The sequence below is a fragment of the Lissotriton helveticus genome, chromosome 1_1 (assembly GCF_964261635.1).
Source record: "Lissotriton helveticus chromosome 1_1, aLisHel1.1, whole genome shotgun sequence".
Lineage (NCBI taxonomy): Eukaryota > Metazoa > Chordata > Amphibia > Caudata > Salamandridae > Lissotriton > Lissotriton helveticus.
In genome coordinates, this window is record NC_136057.1 from 96,806,948 (window position 1) to 96,831,041 (window position 24,094).

The following is a 24,094-nucleotide window of genomic DNA, read 5'->3' on the forward strand; positions in this document are numbered from 1 at the left end:
TCACACTGCTGCACTACTCACACTGTTGCATGCTGCACACTGCTGCACGCCACACACTGCTGCACACCGCACACTGCTGCACACCTCACACTGCTGCACGCCTCACACTGGTGCACGCCTCACACTGGTGCACGCCTCACACTGGTGCAAGCCTCACACTGGTGCACGCCTCACACTGGTGCAAGCCTCACACTGCTACACGCTGCACACTGCTTCATTACTCACACTGCTTCATGCTGCACACTGCTGCATGACACACTGCTGCATGCCACACACTGCTGCATGCCACACACTGCTGCACGCCTCACACTGCTGCATGCCTCACACTGCTGCACGTCACACTGCTGCACGCTGCACACTGGTGCATTACTCACACTGCTGCATGTTGCACACTGCTGCACGACACACACTGCTGCACGCCACACACTGCTGCATGCCTCACACTGCTGCACGCCACACACTGCTGCACGCCGCACACTGCTGCACGCCGCACACTGCTGCACGCTGCACACTGCTGCACGCTGCACACGGCTGCATTACTCATACTACTGCATGCTGCACACTGCCGCATGCCTCACACTGCTGCCTGCCTCACACTGTTGTACACCTCACACTGCTGAACACTGCTGCATGCCTCACACTGCTGCACGCCACACTGCTGCATGCTGCACACTGCTGCATTACTCACACTGCTGCATGCTGCACACTGCCGCATGACACACTGCGGCACGCCACACACTGCTACACGCCACTCACTGCTGCGCACCACACACTGCTGCATGCCACACACTGCTGCACGCCACACACTGCTGCATGCCTCACACTGCTGCACACCACACTGCTACATGCCACACACTGCTGTACACCACACACTGCTGCACGCCTCACACTGCTGCACGCCTCACACTGCTGCATGCTGCACATTGCTGCATGCTGCACACTGCTGCATGCTGCACACTACCGCATGACTCACACTGCTGCACGCCTCACACTTCTGCATGCCTCACACTGCTGCCACTGCTGCCCGCCTCACACTGCTGCCCGCCTCACACTGCTGCCACTGCTGCCCGCCTCACACTGCTGCCCGCCTCACACTGCTGCACGCTTCACACTGCTGCATGACACACTGCTGCACGCCTCATACTGCTGCACACTGCACACTGCTGCATGCCTCACACTGCTGCACGCCACACACTGCTGCACGCCACACACTGCTGTACACTGCTGCACGCCTCACACTGCTGCACACCACACTGCAGCACACTGCACACTGCTGCACGCCTCACACTGCTGCACGCTTCACACTGCTGCACGACACACTGCTGCATACCACACACTGCTGCACGCCACACACTGCTGCATGCCACACACTGCTGCATGCCACACACTGCTGCATGCCACACTGCTGCACACCACACACTGCTGCAGCAACACACTACTGCATGCCACACACTGCTGCATGCCTCACCCTGCTGCACGCCTCACACTGCTGCATGCCTCACCCTGCTGCACGCCTCACCCTGCTGCACGCCTCACACTGCTGTACGCCTCACACTGCTACACACCACACACTGCTGCACGCCACACACTGCTGCACGCCACTTACTGCTGCACGCCACTTACTGCTGCACACCACACACTGCTGCATGCCACACACTGCTGCATGCCACACACTGCTGCAGGCCTCACACTGCTGCACGCCTCACACTGCTGCACGCCTCACACGGCTGCATTACTCACACTGCTGCATGCTGCACACTGCTGCACACCGCACACTGCTGCACGCCACACACTGCTGCATGCTCACACTGCTGCACGCCACACACTGCTGCATTACTCACACTGCTGCATGCTACTCACTGCTGCACGCCTCACACTGCTGCGCGCCTCACACTGCTGCGCGCCTCACACTGCTGCATTACTCACACTGCTGCATGCTGCACACTGCTGCACACCGCACACTGCTGCACGCCACACACTGCTGCATGCTCACACTGCTGCATGCTCACACTGCTGCACGCCACACACTGCTGCATTACTCACACTGCTGCATGCTACACACTGCTGCACGCCTCACACTGCTGCGCGCCTCACACTGCTGCGCGCCTCACACTGCTGCATGCCACACACTGCTGCATTACTCACACTGCTGCATGCTGCACACTGCTGCACACCGCACACTGCTGCACGCCACACACTGCTGCATGCTCACACTGCTGCATGCCACACACTGCTGCATTACTCACACTGCTGCATGCTACACACTGCTGCACGCCACACACTGATGCATTACTCACACTGCTGCATGCTGCACACTGCTGCACACCGCACACTGCTGCACGCCACACACTGCTGCATGCTCACACTGCTGCACGCCACACACTGCTGCATTACTCACACTGCTGCATGCTACTCACTGCTGCACGCCTCACACTGCTGCATGCTCACACTGCTGCACGCCACACACTGCTGCATTACTCACACTGCTGCATGCTACTCACTGCTGCACGCCTCACACTGCTGCGCGCCTCACACTGCTGCGCGCCTCACACTGCTGCATGCTGCACACTGCTGCACACCGCACACTGCTGCACGCCACACACTGCTGCATGCTCACACTGCTGCATGCTCACACTGCTGCATGCTCACACTGCTGCACGTCACACACTGCTGCATGCTACACACTGCTGCATGCCTCACACTGCTGCGCGCCTCACACTGCTGCGCGCCTCACACTGCTGCGCGCCTCACACTGCTGCATGCCACACACTGCTGCATTACTCACACTGCTGCATGCTGCACACTGCTGCACACCGCACACTGCTGCACGCCACACACTGCTGCATGCTCACACTGCTGCACGCCACACACTGCTGCATTACTCACACTGCTGCATGCCATACACTGCTGCACGCCTCACACTGCTGCGCGCCTCACACTGCTGTGCGCCTCACACTGCTGCATTACTCACACTGCTGCATGCTGCACACTGCTGCACACCGCACACTGCTGCACGCCACACACTGCTGCATGCTCACACTGCTGCACGCCACACACTGCTGCATTACTCACACTGCTGCATGCTACTCACTGCTGCACGCCTCACACTGCTGCGCGCCTCACACTGCTGCGCGCCTACACTACTGCACGCCTCACACTGCTGCACGCCTCACACTGCTGCACGTCTCATAACACCACCACATCACTCAAGGACACCACCATATCACTCTAGGACACCACCATCACCACCATATCACTCTAGGACACCACCACATCACTCTAGGACACCACCACATCACTCTGGGACACCACCACATCACTCTGGGACACCACCACATCACTCAGGGACAGCACCACATCACTCTGGGACAGCACCACGTCACTCAGGGGCACCACCACATCACTCAGGGACACCACCACATCACTCACAGACACCACCACATCACTCACAGACACCACCACATCACTCAGGAACACCACCACATCACTCAGGAACACCACCACATCACGCAGGAACACCACCACATCACTCTGGGACACCACATCACTATGGGACACCACCACATCACTCTGGGACACCACCACATCTCTCTGGGACACCATCACATCACTCTGGGACATCACCACATCTCTCTGGGACACCACCACATCACTCTGTGACACCACCACATCACTCTGGGACACCACCACACCACTCTGGGACACCACCACATCACTCTAATACACCACCACATCACCCAGCCCAACCACATCATCACTCAGCACCACAACAGCATCACTCAGCACCTCAACAGCACTGTCCTTGCTTGCTACCAACAAGCATTGCCATAGCCAATAGGACTAGCATTAGGAAAGTGTAAGCTATTGTCTTTGTAAATAACAATGCTATTAATTTATATATTTTCAAAGGCAACACATATTACAAAAAATTGTCGTTTACAATACCAATAGCTCATACTTACCTAATGCGAGACCTATTGCATTGCAAATGCTTGTTTCTATTTGTAGTTATGTGTTGTTATATGCACCAATGTGGGTGGTTATTTGTCTCTGTGTAACGCTGGGCAATAAACTCCGCTCCGCTAGCGGAAGTTGCGGCGATTGGGTTACTACGCATTTTATTGAAAACACGGAATTCATGCAAGAATTCCCACTCTGCTACGCAATGGAGTTACCTACTGTACCCACAACCCTTTGGTAAATTACCTTTACCTTTACATGCTAAAAAAAGCAAATAACCAATTCACAACAGTGAACTTTGAAAAACATCAGGCAATGAGAGAGGTGATGATTTTGGGTTCACCCCTTACCTAGGGGGAGGGCAAGCAGATGCCTTAAATACAAAGAGCATATCATGCTGAATGATTCGGTGGTTGTCCCATCCTCCTAGGACCACCCCAAGCAAAGTTATGGGCAAAAATACAATGCCAACCAAAGGCCCAGCAAAGCATTACGGGGAAAGATTCTAGAGTTTAGTGAATATTATTGTATTAGCTCTCAGCTGAGCCTGAGAGCCTGCCCCCTGGGGAGGGTTTTGATATTGGATACTATAATATTCACTGCACTGTAGAATATGGTCCCATAATGCTTTGCAGGGTCTTTGGTTGGGATCGTATTTTTCCCATACCTGTGCTTGGGGTGGTCCTAGGAGATTGGGACCACCACCAAATCATTTCAGCATGATATGCTCTTTGTGTTCAAGGCATCTGCTTGGTCCTTTCCCTACGTTAGGTAGGACCCCAAAATCATCACGTCTCTCACTGCTTGCTGTATTTTCATTTTCACTTTTATGAGATGATTATATGCATTTTAGCATGTAATAATGTTACTTGTCGTTTTCCCTAGGGTATGTGAGCATTCTATTTTCTTAATTGTGGTGAGATGGAATGGAGTTGCGGAGCAGAATTCACTGAGTTTTTGATCAATTCCACAGAATTCGGTGTAGTGGTACTCCGCCAACTACGCCCACTCTTATCTGGGTGTTCATATTTTGTGTGTGTGTTTTTGGACCTGTGCAAACCTTTGTATGTGTATTTCTTTGTAGGTACACCCTTTTCTGCCGTAGAAGATGGAAAGCCTCTTTTAATGAGGTATTCCCCAAGCCTGCCTTACAATTTAAAAAGCATATTAAATGAGATTAGCACACCCGCAATTTTCTATTTAATCACATTTATCCCAAACACGGATTGTTTTTCCTCCATTCCTACTTTCAAAGTAGAGGCGTAGCTTTCGTTTGCGCAGCAAGTGCAGTGGCACCAGGGCCCACTGAACTCCTAATTATTGCTGTATTTCACAGGTTAACATGGGTCAAAGAGGGAATTTCTTTCTTGGACTAGAGCCCCTGACACACTGGCTACTGCTGTAACCTAGCCTTGCTGGAGAGCAAATGTTATTTGCGAGAGGGATGCTGTATGAAAGAGTGAAGACTCGTTGGATATTGTTCTATTCGTGAAATACATCTGCTTTAGAGTTGGGAATGATTATCAGCTCGTCAGTGGCGGGAAGTTCCATCAGGGAGCATGGCAGTGCTTAACAGGGCTGAATGTGAACAAAGCTAAGTACGGGAAGCTGCCCAGCGCATTACCTTTGCTTGTGTTCTAGGCCTTGTCATAAAGTTTGGCCAACTTAATTAGATATGGTGATCTCCTGTATGTGCTGCAAGCAAGTACTGCAAACACAACAATGATGGACAGAATGTGGATCAATGTCACACATTCACCCCAGTCCAAAGATCTGGGCCCAAATCCATCGTTTTTCCACTCCACACAACCCTGGGTTAGACAATGGCGATATGCAAATCAGCGCTGACCCTGTGCCCCATGGGAACAGTCCAGTCCGAACTACAAAAGCCATGTCCTTCCCAGAACGGAATCAAGCATCCGAGGACCAGCCCAGTTTCGAGGTAACACCTCTCATCAGCCCGGCTAGCTTGACTCCAGTGGTGTGGAGTGCCTGGGACTCACGTCTGAGCATCCCCAGTACACTTAGAGCGGTAACTGCAAACACAACAATGATGGACAGAATGTGGATCAATGTCACACATTCATCCCAGTCCAAAGATCTGGGCCCAAATCCATCGTTTTTCCACTCCACACCACCCTGGGTTAGACAATGGCGATATGCAAATCAGCGCTGACCCTGTGCCCCATGGGAACAGTCCAGTCCGAACTACAAAAGCCATGTCCTTCCCAGAACGGAATCAAGCATCCGAGGACTGGCCCGGTTTCGAGGTAACACCTCTCATCAGCCCGGCTAGCTTGACTCCAGTGGTGTGGAGTGCCTGGGACTCACGTCTGAGCATCCCCAGTACACTTAGAGCGGTAACTGCAAACACAACAATGATGGACAGAATGTGGACCAATGTCACACATTCACCCCAGTCCAAAGATCTGGGCCCAAATCCATCGTTTTTCCAATCCACACCACCCTGGGTTAGACAATGGCGATATGCAAATCAGCGCGGACCCTGTGCCCCATGGGAACAGTCCAGTCCGAACTACAAAAGCCATGTCCTTCCCAGAACGGAATCAAGCATCCGAGGACCGGCCCGGTTTCGAGGTAACACCTCTCATCAGCCCGGCTAGCTTGACTCCAGTGGTGTGGAGTGCCTGGGACTCACGTCTGAGCATCCCCAGTACACTTAGAGCGGTAACTGCAAACACAACAATGATGGACAGAATGTGGATCAATGTCACACATTCACCCCAGTCCAAAGATCTGGGCCCAAATCCATCGTTTTTCCACTCCACACCACCCTGGGTTAGACAATGGCGATATGCAAATCAGCACTGACCCTGTGCCCCATGGGAACAGTCCAGTCCGAACTACAAAAGCCATGTCCTTCCCAGAACGGAATCAAGCATCCGAGGACCGGACCGGTTTCGAGGTAACACCTCTCATCAGCCCGGCTAGCTTGACTCCAGTGGTGTGGAGTGCCTGGGACTCACGTCTGAGCATCCCCAGTACACTTAGAGCGGTAACTGCAAACACAACAATGATGGACAGAATGTGGATCAATGTCACACATTCACCCCAGTCCAAAGATCTGGGCCCAAATCCATCGTTTTTCCACTCCACACCACCCTGGGTTAGACAATGGCGATATGCAAATCAGCGCTGACCCTGTGCCCCATGGGAACAGTCCAGTCCGAACTACAAAAGCCATGTCCTTCCCAGAACGGAATCAAGCATCCGAGGACCGGCCCGGTTTCGAGGTAACACCTCTCATCAGCCCGGCTAGCTTGGTGTGGAGTGGAAAAACGATGGATTTGGGCCCAGATCTTTGGACTGGGGTGAATGTGTGACATTGATCCACATTCTGTCCATCATTGTTGTGTTTGCAGTTACCGCTCTAAGTGTACTGGGGATGCTCAGACGTGAGTCCCAGTTACTCCACACCACTGGAATCAAGCTAGCCGGGCTGAAGAGAGGTGTTACCTCGAAACCGGGCCGGTCCTCGGATGCTTGTTTCCGTTCTGGGAAGGACATGGCTTTTGTAGTTCGGACTGGACTGTTCCCATGGGGCACAGGGTCAGCGCTGATTTGCATATCGCCATTGTCTAACCCAGGGTGGTGTGGAGTGGAAAAACGATGGATTTAGGCCCAGATCTTTGGACTGGGGTGAATGTGTGACATTGATCCACATTCTGTCCATCATTGTTGTGTTTGCAGTTACCGCTCTAAGTGTACTGGGGATGCTCAGACGTGAGTCCCAGTTACTCCACACCACTGGAATCAAGCTAGCCGGGCTGAAGAGAGGTGTTACCTCGAAACCGGGCCGGTCCTCGGATGCTTGTTTCCGTTCTGGGAAGGACATGGCTTTTGTAGTTCGGACTGGACTGTTCCCATGGGGCACAGGGTCAGCGCTGATTTGCATATCGCCATTGTCTAACCCAGGGTGGTGTGGAGTGGAAAAACGATGGATTTGGGTCCAGATCTTTGGACTGGGGTGAATGTGTGACATTGATCCACATTCTGTCCATCATTGTTGTGTTTGCAGTTACCGCTCTAAGTGTACTGGGGATGCTCAGACGTGAGTCCCAGTTACTCCACACCACTGGAATCAAGCTAGCCGGGCTGAAGAGAGGTGTTACCTCGAAACCGGGCCGGTCCTCGGATGCTTGTTTCCGTTCTGGGAAGGACATGGCATTTGTAGTTCGGACTGGACTGTTCCCATGGGGCACAGGGTCAGCGCTGATTTGCATATCGCCATTGTCTAACCCAGGGTGGTGTGGAGTGGAAAAACGATGGATTTGGGCCCAGATCTTTGGACTGGGGTGAATGTGTGACATTGCTCCACATTCTGTCCATCATTGTTGTGTTTGCAAGCAAGTACACCATCCCACCGAGATATTAAGGCGTTAAGAGCCCTGTTCGTTGGGGAACGTTACTTGCGAACCACAGAGAATTGAAGGTGGAGCAGCCATAAAGACAAGCCCGAGGACAGTCTGGAGGTCAGCCAGCGTGTAAGCCTCATTACGTATAATCTCTTTAGTTCAAATGGGGCTGGTAAAAGCAGATATCTGCCCCACCATAAATATGAAATCTGGAAATATAGAGAATCTTTTTACTTTAACACTGAAAACTGCCAACATTTCTGTGTGACAATGTGGGCGAAATGAGGAATTAGAAGGGGAATTGGAGCAGTATATCACTAAACATGTAATAGGTGATTAGGTGGAGACTGTAAATGTGTAGTGTTCATGTGATGTTTGTTTTAATAACACTGTGGTTGTGGTACACTGGGTTGCTCGGTTGAAGGCGTGAGCCGAAACGCGTAGGCATCCTGTGTTGGATTTTGCTGCATTATAGAATTAATAAAACAGTAGTGAGCACTTGGACAATGGTTTGTCGTCTTCGTGGCACACGGAGTGAGAGTACGGCTGATCGTCCTTTGGATAAAGTCATTTTGAGGTGGTTTATGGCAGGGCCATTGTTGTAAATCATTATGCGTGGTTAAGGCATATGCATGGTAAAGACTTGCATGGTTAAGGCATATGCATGGTAAAGACTTGCGTGGTAAAGGTGTTACGTGTTTAAGGCATATGCAGGGTAAAGGCATACGTGGTTAAGGCATTTGTTGGAATGTATGACATTATAATTAGTCTAATCCTGCACTATCTCTTGACTTGAAACTAGACCCTGAGCCTTGATAAACTGGACACAGACAGCCCAAAAAAAGTGTAAAAGTACGTGTAGTGGGAAGGTCATGCCACATTGTCATCACATGCTTTTCCCAGTGCATTGTACCATTTCCCCAGTTATGCTCGCATAAATGGTGCTATGAACCGTATAGCACTACTCGCCACCACGTTTAGAGGGTGATCCATTTCTCTTCCTACCCTGGAAGGAGAGTTACTCCCGCATTTTGTTAAAGTGAAACTCTAAGTGTCAGAAAGAGTCAGATTGGGGTCTGTGAATTTTCACTTATTCACAAGTTAGCGGTCATTCACAAACTGACAAGGTGAAGCATGCGTGAGCTACATTTACTAGTGTGTGATTCTACACATGCAAAACATTTACACCTGGCAGCAATCACCTGACTAATTTTGTTTTCAAACATTGTTGAAAGAGCTGCTTAGTCCTAAAAACTCCAACTCTTTGAGCATAAATAAGATAAGCTGCAAACAACTCATCTGGTGACACAGTCAAGCCCACTGACACCAAGAGAGAAACAGTAATGATGGTTATTCACAGGCCCTGGAAAACCCCCATGTCCTGCTCATCATACAGACCCATCTCCCTCCTAAAAGCTCATGCTAAACTATTCACAGGCATTCTGGCACACAACTTAGACCATTCATAATGGCCTTATGACTGCAAGCCACAGCAGTGGTGAGATAATACTGTGCCATTAATGCAATGGATGCTTTCCAACACTGAGAAGACACTGGACACAATGTCCACCAAGGGCCCGATTTATATTTAGGCGGATGGTTTATTCTGTCATAAATGTGGCAGATGTCCCGTCCACCCTATTAAAAGTACATTATATTCTGTGGCAATTGTAATAAAGCGGACGGGATCTGTCATGTTTGAAGCAATAACCTGTCAGATAAACTCTAAATCAGGCCCCATGTCTGCAGCAAGTGTTGTAGAAGGAGCGAGAACCAGCATTATAGGAAGAGGGCCTAGGAGCAGATATAGTCCCAGAGGCACTGAAGCACCTACCAGTTCACTTCCTCTGTTTATACCCCATAAGCACCCACCTGTGCACCTGCTCTGTTTGTACCTCATAGGTGCCTATATGTGCACCTCCTCTGTTTATACCTCACAAGCACCCACCTGTGCACTTCCTCTGTTAATACCTCACAAGCACCCACCTGTGCACTTCCTCTGTTTATACCTCATAAGCACCTCCCTGTGCACCTGCTCTGTTTGTACCTCATAGGTACCTATATGTGCACCTCCTCCGTTTATACCTCACAAGCACCCACCTGTGCACTACCTCTGTTTATAGCTAATAGGCACCTTCCTGTGCGCCTCCTCAGTTAGTACCTCCCAGACGAGCTTCTGAGATGAAGCTTGTGAGCTCCGTACTGCCAACCACGGCCTCCTGACTATCAGGCCTTTATCTGCATCTGCTGTGTGCTCGCTTCAAGTGTGTGTCCTGCCTCACCCAACAATGAACCCCGTAGAGTGAGTACACAGACTGAGGGGAGTAGGGGAGCTGAAGGACATGGAATGAGGTAAAACTGGATAAAAGAAATATGGGAATGGAGGAATGTGACTCACCTGTGAACAATCGACATCCCCTTTCGCTCTACCAAAGCCCTGTTGAGTTTCAAAGTATCAACCTGGCCTTCAGACAGACAACAATAAGTCAAATATCTTGTAAATGTTGAAAAACAAAAACAATTATTTATATGCACACATCTGTTGGATGCTTGATATTACAGAAAACCCTGGAAGGAGCTGCTGATTGAAATACAACAGGATCTTAACTTTAACTACTTTAGGAAGAACTAAAGACTCACTTTTTAAGTTGTCTTTCAGGGCAGAATCCGTCAATAGTTCAAGGGAGATGGGTATATATTACGCTGATAGAAAATCCACCTCAACTCAGGTTAATGCTCCAGTCTTCCAGGTTACAAGGATCCAGAAATGCTTGAGCCAGGAGGGCTGTAAAATGTGTTGAAGGTGACTTAGGACCTTATTACGAATGTGGCGGTCTTCCAATGGGACTACCACAGCGGAGGTACCAGGCAAACTGCCAAGCCCATTGAGAGCCCGCCGCCGGATTATGACCTAAATACAGGGTGGTTGGGCGGTGCAGCTGCCGTCTCTCGGCGGCTGTATTAGGCTCATTAGAGAGCCTAAACAGCATACCACCACCTTAAGAGTGCCTGCAGCACGTTCCTGCACCATGTCATGCATGCCACACTGTGCAGGAACAAGGGTGCAATTCCATAGGGTGGCACAACATGTGCCCCCTGCATGCAACCCCAGGAGCAGAATCGGCCGGGGCCCTGTGAGGGCCTCCTTACCTGCATGTCCTTTATCCTTTTCATGGTGGGGTCCCCGCCAGGAAAAGGGCGGTGAATATGCAGACCGTAATATGCTCGGCGATGTCGGCATTGGCACTGCCAACATATTCAGGGTGTTTGCAGACTGCCTCCACAGCGGGATCCTTGATCCTGGCGGGAGGGGGCTGTCCCACCATCACAATTATAATACGCCAATCAGTCTGCCAAGATGGTGGCATTTGGACCGCAACCCTGAGTACGGCGATCATTAGGGCCGTCGCACTCATAGAAAGACTCTTAATGAGCTGCAAGGTAAAGGCAGGAGTTGGCATTTGAGCTGATCCAGTGTGAACAGGAAAGCATTGTGGAAAAAGGTGTCTGGAGTTACCTCTGTCATATATACTTCCTAAAGAGCTACCTTTGTTATACACTTTCTGAAGAGCTACCTTTGTTATACACTTCCAAAAGAGTTACCTTGGTTAAATACTTCCTGAAGAGTTACCTTTGTTATACACTTTCTGAAGAGCTACCTTTGGTAGCTACTTCCTAAAGAGTTACCTTTGTCATGTATACTTCCTGAAGAGTTACCTTTGTTATACACTTCCTGAAGAGTTACCTTTGTTATACACTTCCTGAAGAGTTACCTTTGTTATACACTTCCTAAAGAGTTACCTTTGTTATACACTTCCTGAAGAGTTACCTTTGTTATACACTTCCTGAAGAGTTACCTTTGTTATCCACTCCTGAAGAGCTACCTTTGGTAGATACTTCCTGAAACTGAATTAACGGCAGCGCTTCCTGATTCCTCTCTTTTTCCACAATCTGTTCTGTTTAAATGAAATCTTGTCCATGTGTATCTACCCAAAACTGTACCTGTAGCACGAGTGCTCTGTGACTGCCCTTTCGTTAGTAATTTACTCTGAACAATGGTAAATCACTGCCTTTTCAGAAGTAAATAAGATGTGACATGTTCAACCACAGTTTTAATGAAATATCCATGTATGGTAAAATGTTCCTTACTAAATTTCAAATATGGTAGAGAAGAGATGTCTTCTACAGCTGGTTAAATATTGTGTATTCACATTCTATTACATTTGCATTTAGTAATATTGCATTTCTTTACATCCAACAGAGAATAAGCCTTAAGTGCACGGATTGATTATGAATAATGAAGATAACACATCAAACCTGCAAAAAGTATCAAAAATAACGAGCTCCAAAAACATCAGTGCAATCAGAGGCAGAGGACAGATCCAGGAAGAAGCAGTCAAAGGCAATTCAGTGAGTGTCCGCGTCTGAGATCTGCACCTCGACACCCCAAGACGAAGAAATGACCTCAACAAAACCAAGACAACAACACTGACAAACCACCTGCTGCATAAACAAGCGTCCAACACCAGCGTTGATCATGAGGCCGGTATGAGAGTTGGAGGAAGGTCTCGTGTCTATTTGGGATCCATAGCTTGGAACAAACTCCCTCCTCAGCTTTGAGCTGTTAGCAACATGAAAATGTTTTAAAAAGGTTGAAAATCTTTTGTCCATGTTTGAAACAAACTGATTTACTTTCTTTTCTGACCTGTGCTTTGCCCCGGGACACTCTTTGGAGTAGCTGTACACATTACGAGTCGCTTCACCATCATGATATTGCTAGAGCAGTGCTTCGCTATCTAAACTGGCGTCAGACCAGCATTCAGTGCTCTAGGTGTATTGCAAACACTTTCTAGCCAAACCGCAGGCACCAGGGAAAAGCACAATGAAGTGGAGCCAAACAACTGAAGGCTAAAGGAAAGCGGAGTTCTGCTCTCTGAAGTACAGAGTATTGTCCCAATTTGCACCTACCGGAAGGAATATTAAGCTTTACCCGCAAGCATGCAAAGCCCATATCCAATCTAAAGATGCAATCACCCACAAGGAAGTCTTACTGATATTATGAATGTGGCAGGTATTTAGTGAGTCTTGTATTTTATTGTTAAATCGGAAATATCACACACATACAGGGAATGTGAAAATAACGCAAGTGGTTTATTAACTATGCTGACCCTTCAGGAAACACGGTCAGGAGAAAAATCGTGCAATTGCACTGAATATGTCAAGAACTTTAGCCAATTAGAAACCATAAAAGAGCATCAGCGAATACAAACATGGGAAAAACCATACCATTGCACTGAATGTGTGAAGAGCTTCAGTCAGTTAACAGACCTCCGAAGACATCAGCGAACACACACAGGGGAAAAACCATACCATTGCAATGAATGTGTAAAGAGCTTCAGTCAGTTATCACATCTCCAAAGACATCAGCGAATACACACAGGGGAAAAACCATACCATTGCAATGAATGTTTAAAGAGCTTTAGTCAGATATCAAACCTCCACACACATCAGAGAATCCACACAGGGGAAAAATCCTACCATTGCAAGGAATGTGTGCAGAGCTTCAGTCTGTTAGCACATCTCCAAACACATCAGCGAATACACACAGGGGAAAAACCATACCAGTGCAGTGAATGTGTGAAGAGCTTCAGTCGAAATACAGACCTCCACACACATCAGAGAATACACACAGGGGAAAAACCATACCAGTGCAGTGAATGTGTGAAGAGCTTCCGTCGGTTAGCAGACCTCCAAACACATCAGAGAACACACACAGGGGAAAAACCATACCAGTGTAGTGAATTTGTGAAGAGCTTCAGTCACATTACATATCTCCGCATACATCAGAGAATACACACAGGGGAAAAACCATACCAGTGCAGTGAATGTGTGAAGAGCTTCAGTCAAATGACACACCTCCACACACATCAGAGAATACACACAGGGGAAAAACCATACCAGTGCAGTGAATGTGTGAAGAGCTTCAGTCACGTTACATATCTCCGCACACATCAGAGAATACACACAGGGGAAAAACAATACCAGTGCAGTGAATGTGTGAAGAGCTTCAGTCGGTTAACCAGCCTCCGGAGACATCAGCGAATACACACTGGGGAAAAACCTTACCATTGCAGTGAATGTGGAAGTAGTTTTACTTACTCTTCAACATTAAGAAATCATCAGCGAGCTCACAAAGGGGAAAAGAATCTTTTAAATCCTAAGCAAGCATCAGCGAACACACGCAGAAGAAAAGCCATTCAAGCGCAGTGAATGTGTGAAGAAATGTAGTCAATTATCAAGCCTATGTAGACATCAGCTTGCACACACTCTGTAAATACCGTACAACTGTAGTGAGTGTAGAAGTACCTTTAGTGCATCTTCCGCATTAAGGATTCATCAGTTAATGCACACAGAGAAAAATCCTTTCAGGTGCAGCGAATGTGTGAATATCTTCTGTCAGTTATTAAACCTACGGATACATCAACTAACACACACAGAGTAAAAAAGAGCATTGCGATAAATGTCAGAAGTGATTTTGTCAATTGCGAACACACCTGGGGTAAACGTTACAATTGCACTAAAAGTGTGACGAGCTTTTGTCAATTTCTGATCCTACATAGCCTCAGCGTACAAACACCTTCATTTAACTCACTTAGAAATAATCCTAGAGATGCAATGAATTCAGAAAGAAATTAAGAACATTAACAATAATATTGACTCATCTGAGGACATAGACAGGAGCAGAACAGTGCAGTTATTGTGAGATGAAGGAATTACAGGAACAAATATATAATTATGTGGGATATTCAGATACCAGATGAATGAAGACTCGACTAGAAGAAAAGAAGAAAACCAAAGATTTGTAGAATAATAAAAGTGTCTGTTCCCAGTGATTGTTCACTTCGGTACACATAGAAAAAAAAAGTGATATAACAGGAAATCCACTGGGAGACTAGCACAATGTGGAATAAAAGAAAAGAAACACTGGTGGTTTTTATTTAGCGATGAAGAGTTACAAAGGAAAACATCCAAGTGTTCCTGTTCATGCTACCTGTAAAAGTGTAGGGATGAATACGTAGTATAAGTGAGTTAGTTGCTCAAGCGCCATTTTGCTGCTTTTTCACATGACACTACATGTCTCTGTTTTTATAAAGACAAACTGCTTGCTTTTCCTTCACATGAGAATGATCTGTTTTTTACATCTCTAGACTCAGACTGCGACCTCAAGTCTGCACAAAGTGTTCAAGGTTAAAATAACAATGTATGCTGTTGATGCAGGTTGATCGGCCCACGCTCTAGACACAACACGAACACAGCTTCTCATTTCTGATACTCTGGTGCTTTTAATATTGCATTGCATGCATGAGACTGGCACTTGGAAAAAACTTTCAATCTACAAAGAACTGTGCTGAGCTGGGATGTGATTCACTTCACCTGACTTTGGAGGTATGCGGTCCCCGTTTTAACCTAGAGATCCTCTATTATTATAATACCTAGCAAGGGGAGGGTAGTACACAAGGCGCTATAGACCAGGTTCCACTATCATTATAATATGATTTCTCCCTTTGTATTTTATGGAATTGTAACAATGCTGATTGTATTGATTTTTTTCATATTTTTACTTATGTTAGCAAATATACTGCATCTTAGAGCACGTAGTTGAAATAAACATTTTAAACTGTACCTTGTCTCTGATTACTCACATTGTGCACATTTATGAGAATAAAAATGAAAGAGTGTTCTTGATTCCCACTATTCCTGAGAGGTCCCAAAGTCACTTGTTCTGGGTTTTCCAATCATTGGTAGCTTTGCTGTAGTACGGAGAACGAATGAGACACTGATGCTAGTTGGATAGGGGTTCTGGGCACTGAGGTGGGTTTTTGGGGTCTCGCCTCTGTCGGTCTCCTTGGACAGCTTTTCTAGTCAGGCTTCCCCAGGAGGTCTCCCATGCTGTTCTCAGTCAAGAGCTCCGGTAGAACCTTCCAGTCGACCCCGGCCGACCTACTCGCCCCTCGGCTTGGGAGCTCCGGAAGAGTCCTCCAGTCGACCCCAGCTGTGTCGCTCTTCTCTTAGCCCGGGAGCTCCGGACGAATCGGCCAGTCGACCCCTGCCGAGTTGTCCCCCTCTCGGTGTGGGAGCTCCGGAAGAGTCTTCCAGTCGACCCCGGCAGAGTTGTTAGCCTCTCAGCTTGGGAGCTCCGGAGGAACCCTTTAGTTTGCCCCAGCTGAACTATTCTCTTCTCAGCTCGGAAGTATCATCCAACTGTCTCCAGCTGAGCTGCCTTTCCTCTAGTCTGGAGGCTTTGGAGAAATCTCCCAGTCGTCCCTGGCAGAACTGCTCTCCCCTTAGTCTGGGAGCTTCGGGTGAACTCTCCAATCGACCTCAATTGAGCTGTTTCTCTTTTCCACCTTTTGAGGAGTTCTGTAAATTGGCAAAGACTGTATCATGTGGCTCTCCGCTGGATCCTCTTCTGCATAAATTCTGGAAACTATTCCAGGAAGAAATTTTCTACCCTGTGTACTCTATCTGCCACCAGTCGCTTGTTACTGCGACTGCTCCGGAGAGTTGGAAGCTGGCGGTGGTCTCCCCCCTCCTGAAAAAACCTACACTCGACCCCACCTGTCTGTCAAATTACAGGCCCATCTCCCTGCTCCCTTTTCTGGTTAAGATCTTGGCGAAGTTGGTTACCCGCTCTCTATCCAGTTTCCTAGAGGATAACACCAGGTTGGATGTGGCCCAGTTTGGGTTCAGGCCAGCGCATGGGACGGAATCTGCGTTGGTGGCCTTGTTGGATAATCTTCGTTCGCGGGTCGACACAGGTCGGGCAGCCTTTTTAGTGTTGCTCGACATGTCGGCCGCGTTCGACACGGTCAGCCACTCCACCCTCATTGAGAGACTGGAGGAGATCGGGGTTATGGGGCTGGCCAGGGACTGGTTAGTCTCATACCTTAACAACAGACAGCAGGTGGTGGCTTTGCCGCCTTTTAAGTTGGATGTGCGGAAAGTTGGGCAGGGGGTACCGCAGGGCTCGGCCATCAGCCCCATATTATTCAATCTGTACCTCTGCCCTCTGATCATATTGATAAAATCTTTCGGCCGACGATACCCAATTGGTCTTTTCTTTGGAGGGCAAAGACGCTGTCTCTTTAGAGACATTCCACCGCTGTATGACTGCCACATCGAACTGGCTGCGCTCCAACTCCCTCCAGTTCAATGGATCTAAGACGGAGGTGCTGTACTGCTCCAATGACCGTGTCCCGCCTGCACTACCGGATGATTTCTGGCCCCCTTCCTTCTCCGGGGCTGTGACTGCAGCAGAGTCTGCACGAATTCTGGGCGTCATGTTTGGCCCCAACCTACAACTGGACATCTTCGTCAACAAAACCGTAGCCACCTGCATGATGCTGCTTTGGATGTTGCGGAAAGTACTACCACTGCTCCCAGCGCAGGCTAGGCCAGAGGTAGTGCGGGGCCTGATCCTAAGCAGACTGGATTACTGCAACGCACTGCTCCTGGAGGCGCCTAGTAAGCTGGTGGGCAAACTGCAGCGGGTCCAAAATATGGCAGCTACGCTGGCACTTTCTCGACCGCGCGCTGCATCTTCCACCACGGCACTTCAGGATTTACACTGGCTGCCTGTACATCAGCGTATCCTTTTTAAAGCATCCTGCCTGGTTTTTAGAGCTTTGCATGGACAGGGCCCAGTTTTGCTGCAGAACTTATTCTCTTGGTATTCCACCTCTCGAAGCCTACGCTCCTCCTCTGCCTGTTTGCTGACGGTCCCAGAGTTCAGAGGATAAGGATGGGTGGGCGGTCGTTTAGCTTTGTGGCCGCCAGACTTTGGAATTCTCTCCCGCTCTTGCTAAGGAGTCAGGTTGAATTCCCAGCTTTTAAAAATAGGCTCAAAACCCATCTGTTCCCAAGAGCAGTCTGAGCTCTGCATCGGTGGTTCGGCTTGTTGTGTCAAAGCGCCAGGATACCCTCCGGGTGACAGCATAGCGCTATATAAGTATGCAAATACATACATACATACATACAATACACTGAGGTCCTGGTTTCCTGCGCATAGTTCTGTGCATGAGCAAAATCCCCGCAACATGGCGCCCAACGTCTTGATTAGTGCTTGTATCTGTCCACAATACCCTCACCACTGTTTTCTTGAGATTTATAAAAAAGGTTCACGTTTTGAATAACTACCCTTTTTGTGCTGCAATTTATATAAATAGTTTTTCTTCTCTATATCCTTATGTGTGATATTGATATAGCTCAGCATAGTCAGGCAGCGCTCCGGCGTCATCTGACGCAGTTTGGAGTACCAGACGATGGTATGTCTGTTATCTTTGTGGTGAGTGCTTTTCTACTCTTGGGTCACGTTTCCTGCAATAAATGCGGATGAGGATATGTTCCAAACATACACTCACACTGCGATTCCTATGAACTATACTCCATATAGGACACGAGATTCCAATTTCGGCATGGCAGCATCGTGTTTGGTTTAATGGCACCCTCCCCCACTCCATAACTCCGGTTCGGTTAGGACCCTTGTCAATTCCTGGGGCCACTGTGCCAGTCTTAGCCGGGTTCACACCATATCCACGTTATCTCAATGCCCCGATTGACGACTTGTGTCAACTTTATACCTCTTTTGTTGGGGTACATAGGGCTTTAGTTCATTATGTTTCTTGCAGCGCAACACGTTGGACCGGCCGGGATGCCAATTAGTCCCGTCATGGTTAATTCGGTTAATTCGGTAATGGGAAAGCACCCCCAAACTAAGTACGAAATGCCTTATTGGCTTGCTGAGAAATTTGACTAACTGGAAGCAATGTTTCCTAATACCACTCCTGTGGAAAAACACAGGATTCTCACAATTAGCTTGCAGAAAGACTTATTGCCAGAGGTAACAGATTGTGAGAATTGGGGTAAAGTATTTGCAGCAGTATATGCAAAGTGTTTCGGCATGCTGTCTATGACTGTCTTGCCCTCTGTGATCAAGCGTGTTCAGGATGAGCACAGTCCGGAGGCGGCTGTCGAGTTGAGAATGAGGCTCTTTGGAGTGTTTGATGTAGTTGCTGATCTCATCTTTTGTAATGTAAAGGGAGATGCGGTTAACTTTCAGGTGTTGAATGCTTTGCGCCTTGTCCCAGACGTCGTCAAACCCCGAACATTACCGAGAATTATTGCGGAGGCTTATAAGACCATTGGTCGCAATAGTTTGGGTGTTAAGCCTTTTGCTAAAACGGCAACTCAACCGCAGACTCAGATGGCAAAGTCTACTAAAGACGACCGTCCAAATTTTCCAAAACAGAATTGGAAGAATAAAAAACAGAGGAAGCAGCAATAGAAACAGGGGTCGCGTCCGGCCTCGCCAATAGCAGTGTCTACTAAGCGCACTTATGATTTGTGCAACCACGCAAGAATTAGGTCTCCTGATAGATTTCAGGTACCTGAGCAACATTCTCGTCGTTCTTCAGAGGAAACATCGGGCACACAAGCCGGTGGTGGAGAACACGGCAGGGGTCGGGGTGCCCCAGAAGGGCGTGAGCGGCCCCGCCCCTCTGATGGTAAAGGCAAGCAGGACGACTTGCCACGTTAACGCCTTCATTTTCAGAAAAAGAAAGTTGCTGCGTTAACCATAAGGTATGCCACGGCTAGTGAGAACATAGCTTCGTAACCTGACATGGACATTAACGCTGCTCGACAGCGCAGCGGAGGTTACAATAGTGCGGCAAGCACTGCGGCCATATCTGAAGGCGACAGCAACTGATCCTTTTATCAATCAATCAATCAGAGTACTTGTAAAGCGCGCTACTTACCCGTGATGGTGTCATGGGTTCTTATGCCATTGCAAGTTAATCCCTTTAATTATGCATGTTCTCGTATTGTGTGACAAGTACTGTTTATTGTGTGGCAAGTACTGCTAGTGATTCATTTGTAGCTAGCAATGTTTGTTGGTACATTTTCTTGCAGCTAGCAATGATTGTTACTGTTCAAGTTTTATGCACGTGTAGAACTGAATAGAAGAGCCTTTTCACTCTCACGTTTTGAACGGTTTCCTGAATACACGTGAGCAGGTGAAGGAACACCCAAGCAAAGACTATAAATACCCTGCCCTCGCTCACAGTGTTGCTTCGCTTCGTGCAACAGCATCACCGTGAGTGTTCCTGTTTGGCATCTGAGACCCGTCTGATTCAGTCCCTTTCTTTTGGTTCCGCTTCCCTTCCATCTGGAATTCCTCCCGCTAGCTTCTGTTCCCGATTCCCTTAGAAAACCTCAGTTCCCGTTTTTCCTTTAAAAACTTACCTTCCCCTTTTGTGATTCCTTCGTCGTCCTCCGCTCTCCGAAAGGCACCGGAGGCTTCAGTTCCCTCGATCTTCAGTTCCGGTTGAGCCTTCTCTCGTCGATCTGATTTCCTGTGTAAACAAGTAAGAGATCTGGTTACCAAGCAACTCAGGATCAAAAGACAAGCATTGGTAAAGACAAGCTTCTTATTTGTAAAAGACTCGAGAGCTGGAAAATCATTTTCTTGATTGTAAAACGGATTTTTGGAACTTCGCATATATTTAAAGCAAGTTTATTTTCAATTTTCATATATTATGAACATAGTTGATTGACAAATCAATATAGAAAATCGTTATTGACATTTCAGCAGAGACAATAACTGTTTTATAAAAAAAAACCTAAACAGTGTTTTGAAGATTCTTTAAGTCACTTGTATTCAATGTATAATTTGACATAGGAGAATTCGTATGCAGGACAGAGGTTAAACTTCCTAAAAGGAGGATATTGTTGTTGTTTCTTTTTTTGTCTTTTATTCTCAGAATCCCTTTTAAGGAAAGCAGCACACACTTGTCAGGTAGGCCACGTTTGGTGTGAAATTGAATACTAAATCAAACACTAACCATTAACCAATGATTGCTGATATCTTGGTGCATTGTTTGGATTATTCATTATTCATTTTATTTGCGTATTGATCTTTAACACCTTGACCGCGGCGCCGTAGCCGCGCCCTGTGCTGGACATTCCAGAACAGGGCGCGGTCGTGACGGAACCGTTCCGTCATCAGCACAGCTCAGCCGTGACTGATGACGGAACGGTTCCGTCACCAGCATCGAAGGGGTTAAGGCATTAACCCAGAAGTATTGAAACCTGACAATCATAGGAGTGTTAGAAAGGGCTTCACAGATATAGGTATGTAATAGTAATTTTAGCATTATTTCAGAAGAAAAGCAAAGTGTTATTTTGAGACTTGAAGGATCGTTGTTATTTTGTGAAGGTACGAATGAACCTGAAGTCTTGAACACTTCAAAGAGAAACCGAGCTGCCATCTCAGGAAGAGATCCAGTGTTGTTTGTCTTGTTTCTCTATCCACTTCCCCTTTCCCTTGTGGATTACGTAGTTGTGCAAGTGCTTAACTCCTTGCTGACTGATTAGTTCATAGGGGGGTTGGGAGCGTGCATCTCCAAGAAAGAAACAACAGGAACCTCGTGTGTGAACGCTTGACAGAGGGTCTCAAGGCGCTATGGTGAGGGGGGTGCTGCTACTGCTCGAAAAGCCAGGTTTGAAGTGTCTTCTGAAAGCGAGTAGGTCTTGGGTCTGCCCTATGTGGGTAGGGAGGGTGTTCCAGGTCTTGGCGGCGAGGTAGGAGAAGGATCTGCTGCCGTAGGTCATACGTTGGATGCGGGGGACAGCGGCGAGAGCGAGGCTGGCGGAGCGGAGCTAGTGGGTTGGGGTGTGGAAGCTGAGTCTGCTGTTCAAGTAGGCTGGTCCGGCGTTGTGGAGTGCTTTGTGTGCGTGGGTGAGGAGCTTGAAGGTGATCCTCTTGTCGACGGGGAGCCAGTGTACGTCTCTCAGGTGGGGGGTGATGTGGCTGCGGCGGGGACATTGACAATCAGTCAGGCGGAGGCGTTTTGGATGCGTTGTAGTCGTCGTAGGTGTTTGGCTGGGATTCCTGCGCAGAGTGCGATGCCGTAGTCCAGTCTTGTGCTGATGAGGGTCTGTGTCACCGTTCTTCTTGTTTTGGTCGGGATCCACTTGTAGATCCTGCGGAGCATGCAGAGGGTGTTGTAGCAGGAGGAGGAGACAGCGTTGACCTGCTTTGACATGGAGAGGTTGGAGTCGAGGATGAATCCTAGGTTCCGTGCATGGTCAGTGGGTGTTGGTGCTGTTCCCAGTGTGGTCGACCACCAGGAGTCATCCCAGGCTAAGGGGGTGGGTCCGAGGATGAGAACCTCCATCTTGTCCGAGTTCAGCTTCAGAAGGCTGCTCCTCATCCAGTCGGCGACGGCCGTCATTCCCTCGTGGAGGTTGGTTTTGGCGGTGTGTGCGTCCTTGGTGAGAGAGAGGATGAGCTGGGTGTCGTTGTGGCGTAGGTGATGATGTTGAGGTTGTGATGGCGGGCCACTTGTGTGAGGGGGGCCATGTAGACATTGAACAGTATCTGGCTGAGAGATGAGCCCTGGGGGACGCTACAGATGATGTCGGTGGCTTCAGATTGGAAGGGTGGGACTCGGACGCTCTGGGTTCTGCCAGAGAGGAAGGACGTGGTCCAGTCAAGGGCCTTTTCTTGGATTCCGGCTTCTAGGAGGCGTGTCTTTAGAGTCCGATGGCAGACCGTGTCGAAGGCAGCTGACAGGTCCAGGAGGATGAGGGCTGATGTTTCGCCATTGTCTAGTTGGTGCCTGATGTCGTCTGTGGCGGCGATGAGGGCTGTCTCGTGCGGTGGTTTCGTCTGAATCCGGACTGGGATGGGTCCAAGATGTTGTTGTCTTCCAGGTGGCGGGTCAGTTGCATGTTGACGATTTTCTCGATGACCTATGCCAGGAACGGGAGCAGGGAGATGGACTGGAAGTTCTTGAGGTCCTTGGGGTCCGCCTTGGGCTTCTTGAGGAGGGCGTTGATTTCGGCGTGCTTCCAGCTTTCCGGGAATGTCGCTGTTTCGAAGGAGATGTTGATGACCTTCAGTAGTTGGGGTGTGATGGCTGCGTCTGCTTTGTTGAATACGTGGTGTGGGCACGGGTCTGACGGAGATCCTGAGTGGATGGAGTTCATGGCCTTGCTTGTCTCGATGTCGTTGACGTTGGACCAGGAGGTCAGGCGGTTGGCACTAGTAGTGCTCACAGGGGAGGTGGAGTCTGGCGTAGTCGGGGTGGTTGTGGTGTTGAAGCTGTCGTGGATGTCAGCGATCTAGCGGTGGAAGAAGATGGCTAGTGAGTCACACAGTTCTTGTGAGGGCGGGATGTCGTTGGCGTTGGCGCTGGGGTTGGAGAGTTCCTTTGCGATGCTTAAGAGCTCCTTGCTGTCGTGTGCGTTATTATCCAAGCGGTCTTTGAAGGAGGATCTCTTGGCTAATCTGATGAGGTGGTGATGTCTGCGGGTGGCGTCCTTGTGGGCTGCGTAGTTGTCCGGTGTGCGTTCATGGAGCCATATCTTCTCCAGTTTCCGGCATGTGCGTTTGGAGGTATGGAGCTTGTCGGTGAACCAGGTGGCTCTCTTGGTGGTGTGGCTGTAGGAGGGTTTCATGAGCGGGGCGAGGAAGTTGGCGCAGTCGTCGATCCACTGTCAGAGGTTGCAGGCTTCGCTGTCTGGGTTGGTGGGGTCGGTGGGTGGGTTCTGGGCGAGAGTGGTGATCAGTTGGTCATAGGTGACTTTGCTCCAGCAGCGGCGAGGCAGCTGTTGGGTGCGGTGTGCGTGGTTGGTTTATTGAAGGTGAATGGATGCAGCGGTGGTCGGTCCAGTGGAGTTTGGTGGTGTGGTCG

At 48.8% G+C, this 24,094-nt stretch overlaps 1 protein-coding gene across 1 annotated transcript in view; it reads left to right on the plus strand.

Moving 5' to 3' along the window:
• Positions 1-15,986, plus strand: part of LOC144756244 (uncharacterized) — a 91,545-nt gene extending 75,559 nt beyond the window's left edge. Inside the window, exon 2 of the mRNA XM_078645923.1 lies at positions 12,598-15,986. Coding sequence (XP_078502049.1) covers positions 13,497-14,606 — 1,110 coding nt within the window. The 5' untranslated portion in view covers positions 12,598-13,496 and the 3' untranslated portion in view covers positions 14,607-15,986. The remainder of the gene's footprint in view (positions 1-12,597) is intronic.
• The last annotated feature ends 8,108 nt before the right edge of the window (positions 15,987-24,094 follow it).